General features: G+C 36.1%; 1 protein-coding gene across 1 annotated transcript in view; it reads left to right on the top strand.

The window, feature by feature from the left end:
- Positions 1-569: 569 nt before the first annotated feature.
- The window catches only part of LOC128558042 (CD109 antigen-like), a 41,669-nt gene continuing 15,301 nt past the window's right edge, over positions 570-26,937 (top strand). Inside the window, exons 1-18 of the mRNA XM_053546815.1 lie at positions 570-610; positions 2,143-2,303; positions 2,597-2,780; positions 2,957-3,125; positions 4,375-4,445; positions 5,209-5,337; positions 5,827-5,866; positions 6,559-6,643; positions 9,304-9,463; positions 10,330-10,575; positions 11,527-11,721; positions 17,559-17,729; positions 19,910-20,101; positions 21,039-21,188; positions 21,820-21,957; positions 22,240-22,288; positions 25,361-25,505; positions 26,053-26,170. Of these exons, the coding sequence (XP_053402790.1) occupies positions 2,188-2,303; positions 2,597-2,780; positions 2,957-3,125; positions 4,375-4,445; positions 5,209-5,337; positions 5,827-5,866; positions 6,559-6,643; positions 9,304-9,463; positions 10,330-10,575; positions 11,527-11,721; positions 17,559-17,729; positions 19,910-20,101; positions 21,039-21,188; positions 21,820-21,957; positions 22,240-22,288; positions 25,361-25,505; positions 26,053-26,170 (2,358 nt within the window). The 5' untranslated portion in view covers positions 570-610; positions 2,143-2,187. The remainder of the gene's footprint in view (positions 611-2,142; positions 2,304-2,596; positions 2,781-2,956; positions 3,126-4,374; positions 4,446-5,208; positions 5,338-5,826; positions 5,867-6,558; positions 6,644-9,303; positions 9,464-10,329; positions 10,576-11,526; positions 11,722-17,558; positions 17,730-19,909; positions 20,102-21,038; positions 21,189-21,819; positions 21,958-22,239; positions 22,289-25,360; positions 25,506-26,052; positions 26,171-26,937) is intronic.

Raw genomic sequence — 26,937 nt, 5'->3', positions numbered from 1 at the left:
ACCCCTATTATAGGAGGAGGTATCCCCCTCCCGTACCTACCCCCTTCCCCTCTTTCGCGGCCCCAATATCAAACACCTTCCGACGCCCCTGCAAGTTAAAATAAAAAGTATGGAACGGAACTTGTAGAAGAGGCGATATATCACTTTTCTTAAACTTACTTAAACCTTAACTTCCCACTGTTTTGAAAAAAAAGTTTGAATATGACTACTTCAGTTGAATTCATTCCGTTATATAAATGTAATCAATATAATAAATCCAAATACATGATATTGAGATAATGCTAAGTATACTACCAAAAATGACAAGCATTGAATAAGTTTTATTAATCTTGTTTATAATAATTATCACCAATTGAACCCTTGCCAGTAAAAATGTGCCAGGGGCACCCTTCCCATATATTCATCTGTTGTGATTCAAATGACAGTGTTTTATTAAGTTTAAATATACATAGTAATGTGAGGCCTTGATTATAGTGTTCGATTAGAAACAAGTCTGTAAACGTAAATCAAACGGAACGGTTATTTGACGGGGCCTATGATTTTTGGCAGATTTCTGCTTGCGTAAAACACTGAGGGTGTAAACCAGTCTCAGGTGAGAGTCATCAATCAGGTATTTTTTCGGATTTGTAAATATTCTCTTTATCATTAAAATGTTTTAGAGTATAGATTAATTGTACGTAAATACAAATACTATCTAACGAACGCTCATAGTCTGCAACAGTTTTATACACGATCATTTTGTCGCAACACCTGTAATCCAATGTTGTTTACCTGAGCGATTGTTGATCTTTCAAAATTAAAATGGCGGATAAAATAGCGGAAGTGACAAACTAAAGTTCCCTGCTATTATTACTTTCTTCTCTATTTAGTTATTTTGTCAGTTGACATAATTTAAGTTGATCGGTTATTTTACATTACTTGTATAGATTCATATACAGTACGATTTTCTTGGAATTTTTTTTTAAAACGAATTCTGTTATCCTTTATGAAATAGTCAAAAAGATGTGAACATGCCACAAACATGCAACACCGTGCTATCCTAATCACATGTTTAGTACACCCAAATGCAACATTATTTTTCAATTGGACTATTTGACATGTCCCGCATGTGTACTGTATTCAGGAGAGCACAACTAGCCCGACTGAAGCAAGTACAAATCGGGCGAAAATGCAGTACACAGTCAAGCTAACCCACCTAATATTTAGGGTTCATAACAAAACATCAACAGATAAAACATTGGTACAATTTTTGACATAAGTTACAGAATAACATACACACACAGTACCGAAAAACAACTTTGATTAAATTGTTGTGTCTGCCAACTGCATACATCACATGTGATACATCCGGGATTGTCCCAGGATTGACATGCTCGTCCCAGTGTCCCGGACAGTGTTGAAAAGTCCCGGAAAAATAAAAATATAAGAAACAAATAAAAATACGCCCCCCCCCCCCCCAAAAAATAGTTTTTTTGGTCTATAAATTGTTGAATTTTACGTTCTTGGTTAAACTTAAAGTTTTGATGAACTTTCACTTTATCTTTGTTATTACTTGATGGATTTGCTTCAAACTTAAAATAGTTATTCCTCATCATCACCCACATCATATGGCATAAGGGTCATATCTCTGGCACCGATCTTTTATGAATTATCCCCCCTTTTCTCCTGTGACAGCTCTTGTTGATGTTTGAACTATTGAATTCTTTTCTTTTTGCATCTGATACTAGTGATAGAGGAAAGTATGGAGAAATTATATAAAATAAAAACAAAAATTGCCAATTAACCCCTTATTTGTCCTTGATAGCAGTAAGCACAAGTCACATTCCAAATGTAGGTGCTAAAACAGAAGATTACTATAAATTCAGACAATAATTTATTAAATGATACTATATGGTATGTTAAGGCAATAACTAACAATCATATGAAATTCCTACTAAAGTAATCATATTCTACATACCCAATCAGTTTGTAAACATCAAGGGGGACGAAACAACCAAAATGGGGGCAAGTTAGTGTTGGAATGTGTTGTATATAATTCTAAATGATCACAGTTAATATACTGAGTAGAACAGTCAACTAGCTGAACATTGCAATACTGAGTTGACCGCACAAAATTTTAACTGATTTTTTTATTATTTGCAGATTACGTTTTTACAAAACAATTCAGATGTTTGCATAACCGTAACCATGACAAAACTTTGCCTGTTGGGTGTTTGCCTGACTATAATTTGGGGCCTTGCTACGGCTCAGACTAGGGATGACATTGTCAATAATGTTGGTGGTTACCAGGTGGAGAGAGCACCGTAAGTAATACTAATTTTTCTAAGTTAATATACAGTTTTCCTTACTATGTTGCAGTTGTTGCGTTTAACTGAATTTAACAATGATCACATGAAACAAAATCTGTCTGTGTTATATATTAAGGAAATGAATTGACAGGGCATTTTTTCTATATTAGGGGCTGTTTATAGGCCTCATGCCTTCAGAAAATTTCTTTCAGATCAGTTTTCGTCTTAAATTGACTTTACATCAAGGATTTTATAGTTAATATGTTATACTTTCAAATGTTTTTATCAGTATTTGTTTGTGATTTCAGAACTTACATTATAATGGCCCCACGAAAAGTGCGCCCTAACCAGGTTTTCCAAGTGTTCTGCACCATTTTACGTCTGGAGTATTCTGAAATCGATCTTCGCATTTCTATAAATAAAGATAACACCGAGTTTGCGGAAGGGGTTCTAAAATTTGACCAAGCGGGCAGCAGGATTATGCAGATGCTTGTAAGTGTTTTTACATATTATATTTTTAAAATACCAGATTTATATATTTTTATTCGTGAAAACTTTGGACTTTGTCATTTGTAAGTTAATTGTTTTAGAAGATGTCTTTTTATGGTATTTTAAATAAGGCTCCAGACAGTATTTATTGTAATTAAAAAGAACAAATGTATTTTCAGATGCCAGCTAATGCCCAGTTGGGTCGCTACACAATCAAAGTTGAGGGAATGTTGAATGGTGGAGCTGGGGGATATGCATTCTACAATGAGACAGACATTGCATTTGAATCAAAACAAGCATCTGTCTTCATACAGCTAAGTAAGCCAATCTACAAGCAGGGACAAACAGGTTCGTAAATTTTCATCTCGTTGACTTGCACTGTACTTTGCCTCTTGAGCTATTGACTTTAATTGCTGTTACGCAAATAGTTATTATTTGCGCCAGTTTCACACTTAAGAAAGGCAATTACCGTATTTTCCCGAATTAAGGCCCCCCCTCTAATTAACGCCCCCCACCCATTTTGGAGGGAAAAAAATCAACAAGAACGGGAAAAAATCACCTACCTCATTTTTATAAGTCCACATAATAAGTAATTTACAGTACTAAAGTCCAATGTATTAAAAATTAAACACACTTTTAAACAATCCATGTACCGTAAGTCCAAAACATTTGTACTAACTACGGTATGTAACAGAAAATTAAACGGTAAATACATTTTTGATTTGTTTTTACACCACTCGCGCACACGCTTCCTGCCGACTTTAAACAAACTTGCAGCAATGTGTTTACGATATACCCTTTTCTTCGGCAGTTTTAAGAACTTTTAATTTAAAAGCAGGCACAGCAGCGTGTCAAACCATTGACATTGTGTATTGCGCAATTAGCTACCCGCATGTACTAAGGAAAATGTTATCGGAGTACACAGCTGTTTGGGTCATGACGTAATGTGTAGTGTCGCGAGCGTGTCAAAAAGCCAGACATGGAATACACGAGGTACCGTATTTAAATGCATAAAAGACACACTGCATTAAATTGGATGCCAAATAATTACGTTTTGGGGGGATTAAACAACACAGAAACACTTTACAGCTAGATTGAACGATGTTTTTAAGTTTTGTAAAAATTTTCATTTTTTATTTTTTTACCTCAAATAAACGCCCCCTCTTTGGAAAATGTAACGCCCCCGGGGGCGTTAATACGGGAAAATACGGTAAATGACATTTAAACTTAAAACTAACTCAGCCAAGTGTAATTCAAAGGAAGTTTATGGGCTGGTTGCAGTTTTAAAGTGGCTTACCTCAGTGGTTCTTCATATCTGAATTATGTGGTGAAAGTTTTATTGTTACTTATGGCAGATCAGGTTATTTCTGCCAAATACTGGTATGGAATGGAGGAAGGTGGGTAGGTTTACTGCCTGCCCTTACATAACCAAAATACTGTTGGAAAACGGCACTTTACCCAAAATAAACAAAGTTGTATGCCCCAAAGTGCTAAAGGTAAATCTGTGTAAAATCTTCAATTCAAATCATGAAGAACAAGATTTTGAATGTTCCAGACAAATGTACATATTTTGTACATATTTTGATTGCTATTTCAGTCCATTTTCGGGTGATTCCAATTCTTCCTGATATGATGCCGATGTATGGCAGTTTGACCATCTATGTTAAGGTAGGTTCACACATCCTAAGAATAGTACTGAAACATTCAGTGGTAGAAAATCTAGGCCCTGTTTCTCAGAACTTCTTGTTAAGCTATATGCAGTGAGTAAATTCAAACAGTTTTTTGCACAAGATTTATCACTAAATTTTAAGAAAAGGGAATAAAGTCTAAAATTATAAACTTTTGTAGATTTTGGCCAATGTGGCACTTACCTGTATATGTTTAAAAAGATAGTCAGCAGATGGGCAAAGTTTTGGACAACTTGTTCTGGCTGTAATTGTAATTCAGAAGTACATAATTGAGCCGCGTCATGAGATAACCAACATAGTGGCTTTGCGACCAGCATGGATCCAGACCAGCCTGCGCATCCGCGCAGTCTGGTCAGGCTCCATGCTGTTCGCTTTCAAAGCCTATTGGAACTAGAGAAACTGTTAGCGAACAGTATGGATCCTGACCAGACTGTGTGGATGCGCAGGCTGGTCTGGATCCATGCTGGTCACAAAGCCACTATGTTGGTTTTCCCACGGCACGGCTCATATTTATTATGTTTTGAAATTCATGATGATTTTGTGGCTGTCACTGCTATTAAATGTTGAAGGGAAATGAAAATCAAATCAATCTTTAATTTGTTATGTGAATATTGCATTTATTCATTTATCATGTTTATTGTAAACAGTTCTAACATAGCAACAAAAAGGCCCAACATCAGGTTCAGAATGAAGTCAAATAAAAAACCCATCTATTTCATATATGTCATACATGTGTATTACAGGATCCAACTGGTTTCCCAGTGAGACGATGGCTTGGACTGCAGACAAATGCTGGTGGGTTTGTCAGTCAGAACTTTTCCCTTTCTGACCAGCCTAACTATGGTAATTGGTCCATACAAGTGGATGCCTATGTAAGTGGTTAAAGATTCTTCTAACTTGTTAAAAAATTTGTAGGTTAATACACATGAGTATCTTTTCATTGTGACAGAAGTTTTGTTGTACATACTGGCAAATAAGGAAGAAAGGTGACAATCTGTAATTTGGTACCTTCTGGTATCAGTTTTCAAAACCTCTGTAGATCTATTTGTAAATTTTTAGAATGTACGTTTTGTACTCCTGATTAGCAGATCTATGGGCAGTGGGGCCGTGAGTTTTGGTATGTTTTCTGTGATGATTGACAAAAAGACATTTTGTCTGCAATCATTCCGCCACCTCTTGATTATTTGTAATGTATTGCATACTTGTGAGATGTATTGGACTATAACAAGAATAGCATTTTTGTAAGTTTTTATTTTCATGAATACAGTCAAATCATGATTATAGTATTAAAATACATACTTGAGAAATTGTCTGATTTTACCGTAAATAATCATTTATGCATACATGTCTTTTAATTTCAGGGTTATGAATACAAAAAATTTTTTCAAGTTGAAGAATACTGTAAGTATATGGTACAGTTTGTTTTGAATATTTTCAGCTAATATTTGGAAAATTTGAAGTTTCTCCCAAAATTCTGATGAAAATCTATAGATGCTTTCCCATCGTGGCAAAACCTACATTTAGATTAATTTGGGTTTGTTTCGTTGTATACAAGTAACAACAATTTGAAAGATAGGGCAGTTTTCCTGCTCTAAGGACCAAGGAAGGTCCTAGATGTCCCACAAGACAATCCTGTTCAACTTTCCAGCTGTCTCTAACGGAAATATGCAGGGCCTCCTCTGCTATTCACCAATGTAGCCAAATGCTACAAATTCAAAGAACTGGCTACAGATTTTTGAAAGTGGCTACAAGAATTTTATCAAAATACGGTCAATTTCAGCAATTCAGCTTCAATTCGGCAATTTCTCTCAAAAAGTGGCTACAACTTTCTGAGGCCCAGGGGATGCCCTGAGTGTATACAGGTGTTGCAGTCATAGGAAAGGGATTCAAAGAAGACATCCATAATGGCTCACCACAAAAGGTCCCACAGAATTGAGGGAGAATGAGGAAATAAAATGTTTTCTGTTTACTTAAAATGAGTTAAATATGTAGAGATTACATGTTTAAAGTTTAATCTCAGAATATTTCCAAGTACTTTTTGTTTTCTCAACTTTTTTGTTTTAAACTTTATTGATTTGAAAATATATTTCCAGGGGATCCCCGTTTTGATCTGAATGTAACTACTAAGCCGTATATCATGGACAACATGGAATATGTCAGAGGAACGTTAATGGCAAAGTAAGAAATACATTATTATAAAGTCACACAATAGCAGTTTAAACGGGCATGGCTGACTATATAGAAATTTTGTTTAATTTCATAAATAAAGGCTATATAAAACTCAGAAAGTCACTTGATTTACTTTTTATTAACAATTATTCAGTCACTAAAAAGAGAGTGTTTGATAAAATCAGAAAAAAATATGAAATGAAAGAGGCATGCCCCTTTAAAATAAATGTTGGACACTTAAAAACATAATCAAATGGTACACTATTGAATGATATATGTTAATTGGTATGCTTCAAAATAAAAGTAAAGTTTAAAGATACGGCAGAAAATTCAAACCATAGATGTAGTCAGAGCTTCAAAAATGATACGCACAACAAAGTGCCGAGAGGGCGAGGGTGGGTGAGGGGGTTTCTGCCTCCCGCTGGTGAGTTCAGGGGGGCCTCCCCCGGGAAATTTTGGAAACTTAGATGAAAAAATGGTGCATTCTGACGCATTTTGTGGGGACTTCAGACACTTAAAAGGTCATGATATTTTGATATTACCGCTCAAAGGCTCCCTGAAAATTTTGGAGACTTAGATAAAAAAGGGTGCATTTTGACGCATATTGTGGCATATAATTCTAGGGGACTTTGGACATTCAAAAGGTCAATATTTCGAACAAACATACCTTGAATTTTTTACATTACACACGTGCGTACTGTGCGTAATGGGCACTACACCCTTGCAAACAAATCTTGTACTTAAATGTAGTCAGACGTATAAAATCTACTTAAACATTAGTCAGACAAACATAACCACCTAAAATGTAGTTAGTCAGATATATTCTACCAAAAATGTAGTCAGATTTATATAATCTACTTGAAATATATTCAAGCATATATAAAGACCAACTTAGGATTGTGAAAAGGTGGTTTTAATTTGCAGGCAGTCTTTGTTCAGATACACAACAAATATGTATATAATCTTAGATTCTACTTAAAATGCAGTCAGATGTATATAATCTACTTAAAATGTAGTCAGTCGGATATATTCTACTTAAAATGTAATTGGATGTATATAATCTACTTAAAATGTAGTCAAGCATATATAAAGACCAAACTTACTTTAGGATTGTGAAAGTGGTTTTAATTGGCAGGCAGTCTTTATTCAGATACGCAACAAATGTGTATAATCTACTTAAAATGTAGTCAGATATATATACAGTCTAACCTGTCTTAAGCAGCCAGCCAAGGGAAGCAGACAATTTGGCCGCTAAAGCCAGGTGACCGCTGATCGGAGGTGCAGCCAATATATGTATTTTTCAGACTTCTGGCCAGTTTAGCCTTTAGGCCCATTTTGGGGGGGGGGTTTCCCATTATTATTTTACCAGGATACAATGACGTGCATTTGCCTTCGCAATACGAATGGTCTTCTTAGCAATCTAAAACTTCGGCGTGATTGTTTTACTACAAAAATTGTTACAGACAATTTTCCAACTTCAAAACAAGTTTGTTTACAATTTTCGCCATTTTGGTAAGGGAAGCTACTCTCCGCGCTTATTGTCTACGCTAAAATCTACGATTGCCGTTACGTTCGGTAAAAGATGGAGTGGTTTATATTTTTTTTTCAAACAGAATTAATTTCGTATAAATTTAATAGTATTTTGATGACAGAAGTATGAAAAATCACAAATATTATACTACTAGCTAGTTATCGAGTATTATCTTTAACCGAGGTCAAACTGTGAACAACAAAATTGACCCGAGGTGACACGCTAATTGCCGATAATTACTGGCCATTTGATCATAACAAAAAGGGGATTACACCTTTGGTTATCAGTTTTAATTGAGAAGCTCATGTCATTTTGTCGTTCTTGTGGTGAAGTCACGCGAAACTTAGCAATCACGTGCTTCTCAAAAATCGGGTATCTTCGGCGATTATTGCCTAAAAATAATTGATTTTGGAAGAAAAATGGCCGCTGAAAGGGGTCAAATACGGCGGTCGGGAGGCAATTTTGGTGGCCGCTGGCCGCGGACGGCAGGTGGCCGCTGAATAAAGTGATAAAATATAGGAAAATCCGTCGGGGACGTCATAAAATGGCCGCTGAACGGAGGTGACCGCTGATCGGAGGTGACCGTTAGTACAGGTTAGACTGTAATCTACTTGAAATGTAGTCAAGCATATATAAAGACCAAACTTACTTTAGGATTGTGAAAGTGGTTTTAATTGGCAGGCAGTCTTTATTCAGATATGCAATGAATGTGTATATAATCTACTTAAAATGTAGTCAGATGTATATAATCTACTTGAAATGTAGTCAAGCATATATATAGACCAAACTTAGGATTGTGAAATATGCAGCAAATATTTGGATATGAAAGGAAACTATATAACTAGATAGTCTATTTTCTGATTGTTTCTAGCACAATTTTGCCTATACGTCAAATTTAAGACATTGTATTAATGTACAGTCAAGCTTGTCTGTAAAGGCCATCCTTGGTAAATGAAAAAAATTTGGTCTTTGTTGACAGGTGGTCTCCCAGCCTAGGTAAATTTACTTTATCTATAGTTAAACGGGAAGAGAACTTTTAAGCAGGTATGGGAGTAGTGGTCTTTATTCAGAGGTGGCCTTTAGCACAGACTTGACTGTATTACCAGTTATACCATGCGTTTGTTGTTGTTATTTTCAGTATAACAACTGGAAAGCCAGTGATGGGTTCTGCCGACATTCAGATAACGTTGATCCCACCTAAAAATATCTACCCATATGATCAGTTCTATGCCATGAACGCCTACAGAGATCCCTGGGACCACAGCATTTATCCTCGACTCTACAAGCACTATGACTATGTAAGATTCATTGGTATTTATTTTACAGATAATGATTTTGTTTAAACTTTAATGGATGGCATTATGGTACTAGGCCTGTTTTTCCGTCTCTTTGGTTTCTGGTTAATTACTGAAGAATGTTTCAGCACAGGAACGTCGAACTTGGTAGGCAGGTTGGTCATGACTGGCAGTTGACAATGTTTTGCAGTCAGTTGCTTAGAGGTCAAGGTCACAGTGACCTTGAACTGAAAGTCGGTTTCTGATCAGTAACCAAAGTGGCCTACAGAGATCAAACTTCACAGGATTTTTGCCAGTGGTCAGTATATAGCCCCCACAGTTTTTGACACTGAAACTGGCTTCTGCTCCTGGTCTTCAAACTTACTTGAATGATTGCATGTGGTCAGTAGATGACTACTGTCGTTTTGGGTGTCAGTAGGTCAAAGGTATAGGTCACAGTGACTTCACTGAAAATAGTTTCCGTGCAGGCTGATCATGGTCACTATTCGCTATTCAGTCAGTAAATTTTCAGTGAACACACCTTCAAATAGTAAATGACATTGCCCAGATTGAATGATGGACCATTTCATTTTAGAAATTTTGCAGGATAAAAGTTAAATACTAATCACCACAAATATGATGAAGTCCTGGCAATTATACTTTTAGGACTATTCTTGTCTCGAGTTTGGACAACAGGTGTATGTTCTTTGCTTTGACTATGGTGGCATGTAATTGCCATCTGTTCAAATAAAATTTATATTTGATATATATTCCAATATAATGCTCACAAAATTGAGGTTGGGAGGGAGAAGGGGAATGAATCTGTTATTTGAACTTACAAAACTGAAGTCTTAAAACTTTTAAAAGTAGAACATTCCATTTCATTTCAGTTCAAAGGGAGAATAGATTTTGAGTTTAAGCGACAAGATATATTAGAAGAAGTGCGACGTAAGTGGCCGTCTACAGACAACTTGATTGGATACGAATGTGTGTTTAATGTTAGTGCCAAGGACTGGTTCTTCAATATGACCCAGAAAGGTTTTGCAAGCACAATTATTTTCGATCCAAACATAAAGATCATGTTTATTGGAGACAATGTGAGGACATTTAAACCAGACTCTATCATGACAGTCTATGTAAGTATCTTCAACAAATTTAGTCTGTTTGTTAACTTTTTTAGCCTGACTGTTTGCAGTATATGCTGTAAAATCATTTAATTTTATGGGCATGAAATTTCGTTTTTTTGTGGTTTTGGTCAAAACAGCAATTTCATGGGGATATGAATTTGTGGATTTCAACTTTTTAACATAAAATGAATGGGAATTTTACTTGTTCGTTGGTATTAAATTTGGTGGATTGACTCAACCTCGAAATCCACGAAAATTAGTCCCCCACGAATATTAATGATATTCACAGTAGAGGTATTCTACTCACTCCGGCTTCAGCGCCCATAGCTGGATTAATGTTTTGATACACTTAAATTTTACCTCTGTTATTAGCATAACTGAACTGTGTTCAGGGTGAGCTATTAGTATAGATGGATGTTCTGTCGTTCTGTGCAACATTTTTACTTAGATATCTTTTCTTTTGAAACTACTGGTCAGAATTACACCAAATTTTGTCAACAGCATCCTGATATGGACATTTAAGTTTTTTCAAATGCTTTAGCTATAGGATCCACCAGAGTTAAAAAAGAAAAACACTGAAACAACTTTTTCTCACGAATTGCTTGTTAGATCTTCATCAAACTTAGTCTGTAGCATATTTATTAGGTCTTCTTCCAAATTTATTCAAATTGGGATGCTTTGACCCTTTAAGGGCTGCTAGAGCTAAAAATAGAAATATCATTAAACAACTTCTTCTCATGAACATCTTGATGGATCTTTTATCAAACTTGTTCTGTTATATCATGATAAAGTCTTTACCAAAATTTGTTCCAACGGGGAAATTTGGAATACCTTCATTGCAACTATTTTGTAGGCATGTGTATTGTTGCTTATTCATCATTAAACAAGGAACAAACAAACACAGAGATGTAGAAATATATTATTTGCCACTTGTTTTTTTCAATCTTCGTTTGTTTCAAGGTGGCAGCAATGTATTATGATGGAACACCAGTGGTAAATGATTATCGAAGAATTCAGATCACAAAAAGATACAGTTTCATAGATGGTGGAACTACTGGAGGTATCGAGAATCAGCCAGACGAGAAACAAGTGGTAGCTGGCGTTGCTGCTTTTGATGTTCCCATACCTGCAGGATGTTCCTCTGTTGAAGTTATTGTAAGTACAAACATTTTATTGGTATACACCCGAAGGTGTCCATATGTCCGTCTGTTAGCAATTTCGTGTCTGCTTTGTAACTCTTGAACCCCTTGAAGGATTTTGAAGAAACTTGACACAAATGTTCATAACATCGAGATGCAAGCAGAGCGCATCTTTTGGATGGCTTGCTTCAAGGTCAAGGTCACCCTTAGGGATCAAAGGTCATATGACTTTGTTTTTATCATTTTGCAAGTATTCAGACTACATTCTTTAAATAAGGATCAGTATAGACAGTATATATTCCTAAAATTACAATTTAATCGGAAAGATCTGCATACACAGCTTAATGCAATGAGGTCTTGAATAATATAGAAATTATAATAATAATTAATGTAAAACATTAAAATATATGCCCTTGTGGTAAGATGTCCCTTCAATTTTCCATCAGCCCAGTTAATTATTACAGCTGTTTTCTCATATATTTTATGAAAATATCATCCATGAGGCATAAATGATCTCTATTGACAAATTAACATATCTCGTGTTAATTTTAATTTTATGGTGCTGCCTCTTTACTTTTCAGTCAGTTCAAATTCTCATCAACTTGCCCACATAAAGTGAAATACAAACTTCCAATAAAATTGTCATTGGTTCAATCTCAGATTTTTGTCTGACCTTAAGCATCGCCTCTTGAGATAACACCCCAACAATTAGTTGAAATGTTTTAATCAACAAAAAAACTGACACGTTTGTTTCTTAACTATAGAAAACAACGTAGAAATATTACAAGAATGTCAAAATATGAATCGTTACATATTATAAAAACACCACCAGGATTTTTAATATACAGACCACAAATTGGTAGAGCTTTGGAAATAAAAAAACAAAAAACAAAAAAAAACGTGAGACCTATTAGACATTATGTCAAATCAGTGTTAAAAGTATTAAGAAAACTTATTATACACATTACCTTAACATCAGACTGTCCAATATGTAACACCCACGTGGGAGCAGGAAGTGTTAAGTCTGCTTCAAGGACATGTATATTCTTTAACCCCCTAGAGTTAACAGGACACATGGCATGCACATTTTTATGATAACAATCAATATGCAGCCAGTGGATAGGAAATTTTATGCAAACTTAATATATCCAGAGTAATCATTGTCTATGTGAAACAAAGAATCCATACAGGGGTAAATTTAGCAATATTTTCAACTAGCTAAATTAACTAACCCAGCTTTGCTCACAAATTAAATAGAAATGTGACTCACTTAAAAATAAATGCTACGACACTATTTCAGTTATATATTACTGGCCAGCATTTTGAAGTGAGGCTATAAATTTCATGTTAAAAACAGAAGAAACAGCTGTCTAAATAAATGATATTGATAAATTACATGATTCTATCTTTTTAAATAATTTAATCACTTTTTAACACTATGATAAAAGCCGAGAGTATACTGCATGATAGGACCTATTCGCCCGTAGCGACACCTGTTAAATGATTTGGGAAGATAACTCGCCGAATGCTGCTATTTCATCCAAACTTCACGGGAATGTTCCTTGGGTGAAGCTCTACAAAAATTGTTCAAAGAATTGAATTCCATGCAGAACTCTAGTTGCCATGGCAACTGAAAGGAAAAACTTTAAAAATCTTCTTCTCAAAAACCAGAAGCCCTAGAGCTTAGATATTTGGTGTGAAGCATTGCCTAGTGGACCTCTACCAAGTTTGTTCAAATCGTGACCCCGCGGTCAAAATTGACCCCGCCCCAGGGGTCACTTTATTTTACCGAGGAAAATCTTAAAAATCTTCTCAAAAACCAGAAGCCCTAGAGCTTAGATATTTTACATGTAGCATTGCCTAGTGGACCTCTACTAAAGTTGTTCAAATCATGACCCCGCCCCAGGGGTCACTTGATTTTACATAGGAAAATCTTCAAAATTTTTTAAAAAATAAACCAGAAGGCCTAGAGCTTAGATACTTGACATGTAGCATTGCCTAGTGGACCTCTACAATATTTGTTCAAATCATGACCCCCGGGGTCAAAATTGACCCCGCCCCAGGGGTCACTTGATTTAACGTAGGAAAATCTTCAAATTTTTAAAAAAAATAAACCAGAAAGCCTAGATATTTCACATGTAGCATTGCCTAGTGGATCTCTACAAAATTTGTTCAAATCATAACCCCCGGGGTCAAAATTGACCTCGCCCCAGGGGTCACTTGATTGTACATAGAAAAATCTTCAGAATTTTCTAAAAATAAACCAGAAGGCCTAGAGCTTAGATATTTGACATGTAGCATTGCCTAGTGGACCTCTACAAAATTTGTTCAAATCTTGACCCCCCAGGGTCAAATTGACCCAGCCCCAGGGGTTACTTGATTGTACATAGGGAAATCTTCATAAATCTGCTAAAAATAAACCAGAAGACCTAGATCTTAGATATTTGATATGTAACATTGCCTAGTAGACTTCTACAAACTTTGTTCAAATCATGACCCAGGGGGTAAAATTTGCCCCGCCCCAGGGGTTATTTGATTTTATATAGGAAAATCTTCAAAATTTTTCTAAAAATAAACCAGAAGGCCTAGATCTTAGATATTTGACATGTAGCATTGCCTAGTAGACTTCTACAAAATGTGGTCAAATCATGACCCCGGGGTCAAATTGACCCCGCCCCATGGGGTTACTTGATTGTACAGAGAAAAATCTTCAGAATTTTCTAAAAATAAACCAGAAGGCCTAGAGCTTAGATATTTGACATGTAGCATTGCCTAGTGGACCTCTACAAAATTTGTTCAAATCTTGACCCCCCAGGGTCAAATTGACCCAGCCCCAGGGGTTACTTGATTGTACATAGGGAAATCTTCATAAATCTGCTAAAAATAAACCAGAAGGCCTAGATCTTAGATATTTGATATGTTACATTGCCTAGTAGACTTCTACAAACTTTGTTCAAATCATGACCCATGGGGTAAACTTGGCCCCGCCCCAGGGGTTACTTGATTGTACATCGGAAAATCTTCCAAAAAATTTGTAAAAATCATCAGTTTGACATTTGAAACATGTAGCTCATATTACTCAGGTGAGTGATCCAGGGTCATCATGACCCTCTTGTTTTTTTTTTGGTTTGTACTTCTGGTTGTAGGAATAGGATACATTTTTTTATGTTATCTCTTTTTGCCTATGTAATTGAAGTAAGCTATTGTTTACTTTAAGTTTATCGTTTATTTAGGTAGTTGTTACAATTTCTTGAGCTATGCTTGATGACTTTGATTTCAAACTGGTACACAAGCATTTGTAAAAGATTGCAGAGACCACTGTCAAATTCCACTCATCACAGGGCATCAGACCCATGCCCTCCAGATCCCCAAGTCAGGAGTCTGAAACCCGACACTGTTCTCCATTTTTAGCCCACCATCATCAGATGGTGGGCTATTCAAATCACTCTGCGCCCGTGGTCCGTCGTCCTTCCGTCGTCCTTCCGTCCGTCCGTCATTCCGTCCGTCCTTCCGTTAACAATTTCTCGTTATCGCATCTCCTCAGAAACTACTAGGGGGATTTTGACCAAACTTTGTCAGAATGATGTATTGGTACCCTAGTTGTGTCCCCCTGAAAATCAGACTGGTTCAACAATTCTTTAGTGAGTTATGGCCCTTTGTTTATTTCTATAATTTACATAGATTTATATAGGGAAAAACTTTGAAAATCTTCTTGTCCAAAACCACAGAGCCTAGGGCTTTGATATTTGGTATGAAGCATCATCTAGTGGTCCTCTACCAAGATGATTTAGATTATTTCCCTGGGGTCTAATATGGCCCCGCCCCAGGGGTCACATGGTTTATATAGACTTATAAAAGGGGAAAACTTTGAAAAACCTCTTGTTCAAAACTACAAGGCCTAGGGCTTTGATATTTTGTATGTGACATCATCTAGTGGTCTTCTACTAAGATTGTTCAAATTATCCCTGTAGGGTCAAATATGGCCCCGCCCCGGGGTCACATGGTTTACATAGACTTATATAGGGAAACACTTTGAAAATCTTCTGGTCCAAACCACAAAGCCTAGGGCTTTAGCATTTGTAATGTAGCATCATCTGGTGGTGCTCTACCAAGTTTGTTTTAAATTATCCCGTAGGGTCAAATATGGCCCCGCCCTGGGGGTCACATGGCCTATATAGACTTGTATAGGGAAAAGCTTTTTAAATCTTCTTGTCGATAACCTACAACATTCAGATTTGGACCACATGTATGGTTTTGAGTGGCAAGATGAACCTTGACATGAGTTGACCTTGATTTTGACCTAGTGACCTACTTTCACATTTCTGTAGCTACAGCCTTCAAATTTGGACCACATGCATAGTTTTGTGCACTGAAAAAAACTTTGACCTTGACATTGACCTAGTGACCTACTTTCACATTTTTGAAGGTACAGGCTTCAAATTTGGACCACATGCATAGTTTCGTGTTCTGAAATGAAATCTGACCTTGATTTTGACCTAGTGACCTACTTTCACATTTCTCAAGCTACAGCCTTCAAGTTTGGACCACATGCTTAGTTTTGTGTACCGAAACAAACCTTGACCTTTACATTGACCTAGTGACCTACTTTCACGTTTTTGAAGGTACAGGCTTCAAATTTGGACCACATGCATAGTTCTGTGTTCCGAAATAAAATTTGACCTTGATTTTGACCTAGTGGCCTACTTCCACATTTCTCGAGCTACAGCCTTCAAATTTGGACAACTTGCATAGTTTTGTGTACCGAAATGAACTTTGACCTTAAGAGTGACCTACCTTCACATTTTTGTAGCTACAGGCTTCAAATTTAGACCACATGCATAGGATTGTGTACCGAAACAAACTTTGACCTTGACATTGACCTAGTGACCTACTTTCACATTTTTGAAGGTACCGGCTTTAAATTTGGACCACATGCATAGATTTGTGTTCTGAAGTGTAATTTGACCTTGATTTTGGCCTAGTGGCCTACTTTCACATTTCTCAAGGTACAGCCTTCAAATTTGGACCACTTGCATAGTTTTGTGTACCGAAATAAACTTTGACCTTAAGATTGACCTAGTGACCTACTTTCACATTTCTCAAACTACAGCCTTCAAACTTTATGCATATGCATAGTTTTGTGTACAAAGAACTTTGTCCTTGAAATTGATCTAATGACCTACTTTCACATTTCTCAAGCTACAGCTTTCGAATTTGGACCACATGCACAGTGTTGTGTACGGAAATGAAATTTGACTTTGAGCTAGTCATTAAGTCTTGAAATTTGGAACACTCAAAAATGGCACATTGGTGGGCGCCAAGATCACTCTGTGATCTCTTGTCATTCAAGAGCAGTGTCAAAATTCTGGTTGATTGCCTCAGTTGTGAGCAGTTAAGTTGTATTGTTCATTGAATCATGTTTTCTCTATAAACAGGGCTTTTCATCAGGAAATTGGGAAGAGACCTTGATCTTTTAAACTGGGAAATTAATATGTAATTGCTCATTTTGGGAAAACAACATTTTATTAAAATCAGCATGTTTATCCATCTACAAAAGATGTTTGTAATAGGGGTTCAAATTCTAATAGAACTCATTACTTCCTTATTTGTAAAATATAATTGCTGAATTAAAAAAAATACAATTAAGGATGTTTCTTTTCCACAACTGGGAAAAAAATAGCCTTGTTTTCAATTGGGAAGTGGCCATTATTATGGAAATGGAAAGCCCTGACAAGTCATTTAACTGTTGGACTGTTAATATCCAGTTTTAGTCTGGTTTAAAACTGTAGTTTAAATAGCTTAAATTGCCTAAAGGGTACACATTTAGATACACACGTTTTCTTTACATTTCAGGCAAAGTGGGACTATGACATCAGGACAACACAAACCTTGAAAGCTTCACGGTACTATTCTCCGAGTAGAAGTTATATATCTATAAGTACATCCACAGAAAGTCCCAATGTGAATGAATTTATGATATTCCATGTGAAAACCAGTCACTTTGTTCCAATGATTTATTATCAGGTAAGATCTTTTCTTAGACTATGTCCTAGTTTGCATTTAATAAGAAATGTACGAACCAGTCTAAGTTAGAATGATATATGATAATGACCTTTTATACGCCCGTTTGAAAAACGGGATGTATTATGGGAACGCCCCTGGCGGGCGGCGTCCACAGACTTTGTCCGGAGCATATCTTCTTCATGCATGGAGGGATTTTGATGAAACTTGGCACAATTGTTTACCATCGTGAGACGGAGTGTCATGCGCAAGAACCAGGTCCCTAGGTCTAAGGTCAAGGTCACACTTAGAGGTCAAAGGTCAGATTCAAGAATGACTGTCCGGAGCATATCTTCTTCTTGCATGGAGGGATTTTGATGTAACTTGGCACAATTGTTCGCCATTATGAGACGGAGTGTCCTGCGCAAGAACCAGGTCCCTAGATCTAAGGTCAGGGTCACACTTAGAAGAATGAAAACTTTGTCCGGAGCATTTCTTCTTCATGCATGGAGGGATTTTGATATAACTTAGCACAAATGTTCACCATCACGAGACAGAATGTCATGCGCAAGAACCAGGTTCCTAGGTCTAAGGTCAAGGTCACACTTAGAGGCCAAAGGTCAGATACAAAAATGACTTTGTCCGGAGCATTTCTTCTTCATGCATGGAGGGATTTTGATGTAACTTGGCACAATTGTACACCATCATGAGACAGGAGTGTCATGCGCGTGTCCCTTCTTTAGAATAACTTCACTTTGTTGTTACTATAAAAAGCTTATATTGTAACTTTTTCATTTAATACTAGTCGTAGGGAAAAATCGAGACCACTTTTCTGTAGTACAACATACATGTTACATCCAATTTTGAGTTGTATTTTGACCTATCTCTACCTGGTAAGGATTTTTGTGTGGACTTACAATTTCTTTGGGGGGATTTTTTTTTTTTTTAAAGATTGACTTGCCTTAGTTGTTACTATAAATGACTTACGTTGTAACTTTTTTATAGTTGACCGTAGGGAAAAACCAATACCACTTTTCTGTGGTACAACATAGATGCTACTTTCAAATTTTAGGTGTATTTTAAGGTATCTCTACCTGGTAAGGAGTTTTTTGTGGACTTAGAAAAACAAAAGAATTACAATAATTACTAAACAACCACAAAATTAAAATTCCATTTGCAAATACAGGTGCATAGGTTAATTACTGCAACCACTGACTATTACAAGTTTTCTTATTTTCCGAGAACTGTGTACCATTGGAACCAACTTCCCCCCAGTGTCGCCCACCTCCCTACCCTAGAGCAGTTTGCAGCCTTGAACACGCCTCGCCCTAGTTATCGTGCAAACTCAAGTTTTAACCTTTTTATATCACCAAAGTTATTTTTTAGTTTCTTCCACTCTAAATTTTTATCACTATATTCTTTCTCTTTATGATTTTGACGCGCAAAACGTCTACGTTCCTGCAAGGGGTTTGACGTCTATGGAAGATAGATATGGAAGATAGCTAGTGTAAAGAAATTTGCTGTGATGGGCGTATATTGCGACATTCTGGCACTCTTGTAAAAAAAAATATGTTGAAATTGGTAGAGAATAAAAAAAGAATCAAAATGCTATGATTAGACACATAGAACACTGTGGAACACATAATGGTCACAAAAATTTTAAGTGTATTTTAAGTTTGAGAGCTGTGAACTACATTACACATAAGTACAGATGAGCCGTGCCATGGGAAAACCAACATAGTGGGTTTGCGACCAGCATGGATCCAGACCAGCCTGCGCATCCGCGCAGTCTGGTCAGGATCCATGCTGTTCGCTAACAGTTTCTCCAATTCCAATAGACTTTAAAAGCGAACAGCATGGAGCCTGACCAGACTGCGCGGATGCGCAGGCTGGTCTGGATCCATGCTGGTCGCAAACCCACTATGTTGGTTTTCTCATGGCACGGCTCAAATGTATTCAATTTGTAATAGTATAAGCTGGTTTGATAGGTAATGCTGAAAATATATTATTATTGTTTGTATGGTCAAGGACATGGCCATTTTCAGAATTTAGAGGGAGATGAGAATTATCCTGAATTAAAATATAGACATTTCATGCATTCTGCCTCCTTTTTTTACCTATTATCAAGAAATATTATCGTCAGATTTAAGACTTTTTTCCGACAGATTGCGTCAGTTTTGTTTTATATGACTTTTTTCTAATAGATTGTATCACAAGGAAACATACTAATTGGAGAGGAGTTAGAGATGATTTCACGTCACAAGACATTCGCCGTGGCCCTTTCCAGACAGATGGTTCCGACTGCACGTATTGTTGTGTATTTCCTGCAGACGTCACCAGAGGAAATGGTCGTTGATACACTGAACTTCTTTGTGAATGGAACAAGATCAAATCCTGTAAGTATTGTTGTAAGAAATCTGTAATAAGATCAATCTTTAAGAACTAACAGTAAATGTTGAAGAAAGTCATATGGATATTTGTGTTTATCAGTTATGTCTTTTCACACAATGTCTTGGCAGCAAAAAAATGAGTTCTGTTGGTAAAAATCATGTCTAGTACTAAAAATTTCTTCCTTATTTTGCGAAGTGTTGAGGTTTATGGGTGTGGAAAAAAAATCATTACAAATGAGCTGTGCCATGAGAAAACCAAAATAGTGGGTATGCGACCAGCAAGGATCCAGACCAGCCTGCGCATCCGCGCAGTCTGGTCAGGATCCATGCTGTTCGCTAACGGTTTCTCTAATTGTAATAGGCTTTGAAAGCGAACAGCATGGATCCTTACCAGACTGCGCGGATGCGCAGGCTGGTCTGGATCCTTGCTGGTCGCAAACCCACTATGTTGGTTTTCTCATGGCACGGCTCAAATATCTAAATACAAGAATTTTTAAAAATAGCAAATTTCAAAACTTAAAATGTGAGGGCCCCTCTTTTGCTTAGTGGTTTCGCTGACTTCCAATCACTTGCCCCTCATCAATGTGGGTTTGAGCCTTGCACAGGGTGTTGATTTCTTTGTGTGGAAGCTGTCCAGCTGGCTTACGGCAGGTTGATGGTTCTACTCAGGTGCCTGCCTATGATGAAAAAAATGCATGGAGGGGCACCTGGGGTCTTCACCATTAAAAGCTAGAAAGTCACCATATGACCTATAATTTTGTCAGTGTGACAAAAAACCTAACAGAAAAGCAAATATAAAATGTGAATTTTAAAAAGTTCTGTAAAGGTATTGCCAAAACTAAGAAAAGCAAAGTATATCTTATCCAGTTTATGTTATTATTCTGTTATTTTGTTCTGAAAATCCAGCTTCTCATGCAACCAAATTTTGCAACCATATTTGCAGGTGCAAGCTATAATCAACAAAGGGAAGGATTTCACACTTCACTCTATAGAAATTAATGCGATTGCTGACCCAGGATCCTATGTTGCATTTGCTGCCATGCCAAATGATCTATACAGTAAAGGAATGAATGACGGCTTGACAGAAAATAACGTGAGTTTCATCATTTCAATTGTTTCTTAATCAGTAGTTACTTAGGGTCATTATTGAAGGATATTATTTTTCTGTCAGTGAGTTGAAGACAATTACATTTTAGGGTAAGATTGTCAAAATATTTTCACTGACCCCTGATCCACTGTTACATTTACTAACACCCAGATACAATAATTAGTTTTAAATCAAGTAATCAGTTTGTGCAGTGACTAGTGGGCCTCCATGTCCAGATACCATGAATCAGTTAGCTCTTGCTTCTGTTGATAAGAGCTTTGAGAAAAATTTGTTCATGTTGCATGTGTAAGGAATCTGGTTTGTATTTCGTTTGTATTTCAGCCGAAATACATGCCCATGCCTGAAATAACGCCAGGGTGCCCACATGGGGTCAACTTTCGATAAGAACAACATTTCGGCAGACTTGTTGGTGTGGTGGGGGTCATGCCAGAAATAATGACCTATGGCTAGAACAGACTCTAATTGAATAAAGTTATTTAAAAAAATACATTAAAATAACTTGTGAATGACATGTATGGTTACTGTGACATGACCCTGTAAAAAGTAATCTGCGCACATTTACCTGAACATATGATTGTGTATATTATCAGTATAATACTGTTTTATATCTCAACAGCTTATAGATGAGTTGGTTAGCTATGATGAACCGGCAAAAGGGAGCTACAAACAGTTATGGAGACTCAGTGATACAGAATACGAGTACAAATTCTACGCATCCACAGGATATGGCATTGATGCAAACTCTACATTCAGGGTAAGCAAAATCTGACCAATGTTCGTGTTTGTTGTATTATAATTTTTGTTAATGTGTTGTAAAAAGAAGCACTAATGTAGCTTTCCGAGTAAGTTTTTGTTTGAATTTACAGGCTAACTAATCTTTTAAATCTATGTAGCCGCTACATACATTTCGCTATAGCCTTCTCTTTTTGCAAAGCAAATCTGAAATTTCGAACAATTTTGCTATATATTTGTGTTTCAGCATTGTATTATATATTCATATGGTTTAAATAGAATATATAACTTGTGTGTTTTACAGCATGCAGGACTCCTGGTTTTATCAGATGCTAACATTCATGATATACCTGGTAAGTTATCAATTCCTGTGGCTACACTTTGTACTACATATCTTATGGTATTCATTGTACCCAAATATTAAAGATGAAAAATATGATAAGAGGTCTTCAAAACAGTTACTTGTCAGTGAGAATGTTGAATGTGATGACACTGTGCTTAAATCATGACATGAGAAAACAGACCTGTAGCCCTTACCCTGCTAAATTTCTATAATGAACTTGTCCATCTCTCAATTTAGACAGTACCATTAACTGTTAAAAGGGGTGCTTACCAAAAAGATACTGACTGAATGGCGAATTGGCAGGCTGATCTTCGTCTGCACTGGTCGCAAAGGCAGAATCACTTGCCACCAGCAGGCTAAGGGTTAGGTAATTTGATGCTATTTTTGATGAGCAACACAGCATTTTTTTGGGTGTTTTGTCCAATTAACATAAGAAAGTTGAATCTCGGAAGAGTTACTGTAATATGTAGTTAACATAAAGGACTGTAGCATAGGTTTGACCATTACAGTTTCTGTGGATGTATCCACAATGCACAGCCTTGCCTTGTGCCTTATTCTAGCATAAAACTGCTGTTCTTGTCACTTTTCGGGGGTGTTTTAACAAGAGAGAAAACGTGTGTTAATAGAGAGATTCACGCGCTCACATGCTGTTATAACACCTTTTTATATATGCACGTTTCGTTGCAAAGCGTAAACATATTACGGCCCCAAAACAGATAATTCAAATAGAGTTGAAGTCAACGTGAAAAAACAATTCGAATATTCCCGCACAATTCATGGAAATTTAATGACGTTGAGGGAGAATGTATTCATTTATTAGTTGTTTTTTTTCACGTTTTATGCTAGAATAGCGTTCGCGCATGTTCTTTTCATGTTTGACATCTTCAGAATCCCTCACCCTACGGGCTCGGGCACCAACCAATCCCTCAGAATTCTGCAGACATAACATGAAGAAACATAAAACACGCGCTATCCCTACAATCATAATGGCCCTGAGTTACCAGAACGTCAGTGCTATCTAAACTTTGACGTTGTGTAGTAATGTCATTACAGTTGGTGAAATGATGCTGAATCATTTTCTCAAATATTAATGGCATTTTGGATGAAAAAAGTAATAAAATCTATATGTATAATTTTGTGAAAAGTATGAGGGAAAAAATGCCATGATAAAAAAGTTGTATAATAAAAAGGTCAATAAATTGCTGGTACTGCCTTCAATCAAATGCACATGTGTTTACAAAAGCCAGCAGCTGCACTGTTTCATTGGCAACAAGGTACAACCAGTTCGAAGATTACATGATAAGCTTAGAGGTGATGAATAACTAACACTGTTCTAGTTCTTATGTATATTTTGTTAAGTTTATTTAGGTGAATACATGAATTAATTTTTTGCAAACAGGTAACTGGGATTTGGTGAACGACCATGTTTTTATGAACTTTACCATGTCAACAAACTTGATGTTTCATGGACTGAAAGAATATGGCGGCGATGAAACAAGGATGTTAAGTCTTTTATTTATATCTACATACATTTATTGAATTGTAGTAAATCTTACATTGATGTATTGCATTGTTATATTTACTTGAAATTTGAACTTGTCATCAGAATTTGAGATTTCCAATCTGAAAAATTAATGGATATTGAACAAAATGTTTTACATAGTTTTCATTTTAGTAGTACATTATATCAGGCAAATTGTGTATACTTTTTGAGGATGAATGTTTGGACTTTATCAGAGATCAAAATTTTAATGAGGATAAATGTAAATGGAAATAACTGAGGGCTTATAAGAATCTATATTTTTTCCTTTCATAATTTTTTTAAATTCACATATATGATGAATTTTGCTGAAAACAATGAACAAATTAATAAATAATGTAGCTTGTTTATTGTGAAAAAATGTTTTGAACACCACCACTGTTGCTGAAACATGCAGCGTTTTCAACATTTCATAATTTCAACTTTTATAATACCAACCAAAATATACATCCAGGCAGGGCACAATCCATTTTTTTCATTTTACAGATTTTATCAATGCTATTTGATATTAAGTCCTAATTGTAATACTCTATCGTTATATGGTACATATGAAAAAAAAAGTTTGATTCATATTTAACTTTTGTGAACTTTTTCAATGAAAATACCCTTAGTAAGATTTCTTTTTTTATTTGAAAAAATTTTCATAGAGTTTTTTTTTTTTCTTAGTGTATCATGATAATTGTATTGTGAGCATTAAAAATGGCTAAAATGTATGGTGACACCAGGTAAATTTATGATTAAGACCTGAAACAACGACCTGTTTGGACGTTAAATGGCGCAAACCTGGCCAAAAGATTGCATGATGTTGCTAAAAGTTATAAAAAGTTTTAAAATTCTTAATTCTGTTATAATTGAATACTAAATAATCTGAAAGGTGACATTGTCTTATCAGTACTATCATATTTACTATTGAACAACACTGTCTTTGTACTAAACAGATGTGAAAACCAACCTAAAAAATACATGGATTTCCCGTAGCATGAAACTGCAATAACATAAACCATATCACATTTTTGAGTACTGATATAATATCAAAATATTATTCATTAAAATTCTCTTTTAAGATTGTCTGTAACTGTTTCAACAAATGTTGACTTCAGTCATTTTCATGAAGTGTCGGCTGCCAGAAAATGGCAAAAAAACTATAGGAATCCCTTTTAAACTAGGCCACAGGCTAACTTTCTATTTTCAATTTTAACCAAAAACAGACACTGAGTACAAGAAAATCTACTAGTATATAAAATTTAGTGTTTGTTCCATATTATGCTAATGTATGTAAACTTCTTTTTTTTTCAACTCCTTTTAATGTGTACACTGTGAACTCATTTTATTTCAGAAGACTTTAGGCAAAAAAGGTTGTTTCTTGGGATATAATTTGGTAGATTTCAGATTTTGAATATAAAATGAATTGGAATTTTATTTGTATGCTTGGATTTACTTTGAATTCATTGATTTACTCAACTATGAAAAACACAAAAATTTCTCACCCATGAATGATAATGATTTTGCTGTAATTTCTGTTTGATCTAATTTAGTAATAACATGAGAACCACCATAAACTTTTTACAGGTAACCTGGTTGATCCACGCTACATTGACAACAGAACAGTAAACATGATCTACAGAGTGAACAGAAATTTGAGATTCTATGAGGACAGTGGCTTTGCCTGGCAGGAGAGATTTGTGAAGTAAGTATACATTTTTCAACAGTATTTTAAAGAATAGCATTATTCTTGAAGATCTGGGGCCCGTTGTTCGAAACTTTAACCGGCTGTTAAACTAACCAGCTGTTAAATTTTGATTCAAAATACTAGAATTGGTGAGAAACACTAGTATGATGTTTTGATTTTATTGTAAAGAGTTTTCATTGTTCATAATTCTTACACTATACATTTATTTTTCAACGTCATCTGAAATGCCGAAAAAGAACTCTGAAAGTTAATCACCTGTTAAAGTTTAGCTTAATCACCTGTTAAAGTTTCGAACAACTGGGCCCAGGTCAGTATGTTGATCTAGAATCCACGACCACTACAGTATGGGTTCAAACCTCAACATAACCTGATCTTTTCCACTGAAGATGCCATCGTGGTCAGTGGTTTTACTTTGCACTGTTTCTGAAACACGGCCCGAGGGTGGGGGGTGGACCTGGTGTCTTCCGCGGCCAGTACAGCTCTGTTCACTTGCATTGTTTGATATACCCCTTAGTATCATGTTTCAAATCTTGTAATCTTTCAGACCTGATGGTATGGTGCAGTTTCGTATCAAACCACCCAAATACCCTCTCACATGGATCATTAATGCTCTGTCTGTGAGTAGAGACAAAGGGCTGGGTCTTATGCAGAGCCCAATCAGGGTAAGTTATTATATTTCTAATAATTACATACAAAAGCATAATTCTCTTCTGTATAATTATTAAATAGTTCCTCTGTAAATTATGTCTCCCACCACACAGTGGTGTGGGAGACATATTGATTTACTCCAGTCTGTGTGTGTGTGGTGTGTGTGTCTGTCACAAAGCTTGTCTGCACTCTAAGTCAAACATTTATCATTCGATTTTCACCAAACTTAAACAAAATGTGTTTGACCATGAGACCTCGGCCAAGTTTGATAACTAACCAAATCGGTCCAGGTGTCTTGGAGTTATGGCCCTTGAATTACCAAAAACCGGCCTTTTTACTATTGTCCGCACTCTAATTCGAACATTTCTCATCCAGTCTTCACCAAACTTGAACAAAATGTGTTTGACCATGAGAACTCAGCCATGTTTGATAACTAGCCAAATTGTTCCGGGCATTTTAGAGTTACGGCCTTTGAATTACTGAAAAATCCGCCTTTTTACTCTTGTCCGCTCTCTAAATCGAACATTTCTCATCCGATCTTCACCAAACTTAAACAAAATGTGTTTGGCCATAAGACCTTAGCCAAGTTTGATACTTAGCCAAATCCGCCCATGCACTTTTAATTTATGGCCCTTGAATTATTTATTGGATCCACTCATCCAGACCATCTAATTCGATCCACTCGTCTAAACCATCTCGAGAAACTAGACATTTTTCATAGGGGCAGTTGTAGGAGACATGCGCTTTCCTCAAAAGCATCTCTAGTTTATGTGAGTTTTCT

This window comes from Mercenaria mercenaria, chromosome 6, assembly GCF_021730395.1.
Source record: "Mercenaria mercenaria strain notata chromosome 6, MADL_Memer_1, whole genome shotgun sequence".
In the NCBI taxonomy this organism is placed as follows: Eukaryota; Metazoa; Mollusca; class Bivalvia; order Venerida; family Veneridae; genus Mercenaria; species Mercenaria mercenaria.
This window is presented reverse-complemented; position numbering and strand designations above follow the sequence as displayed.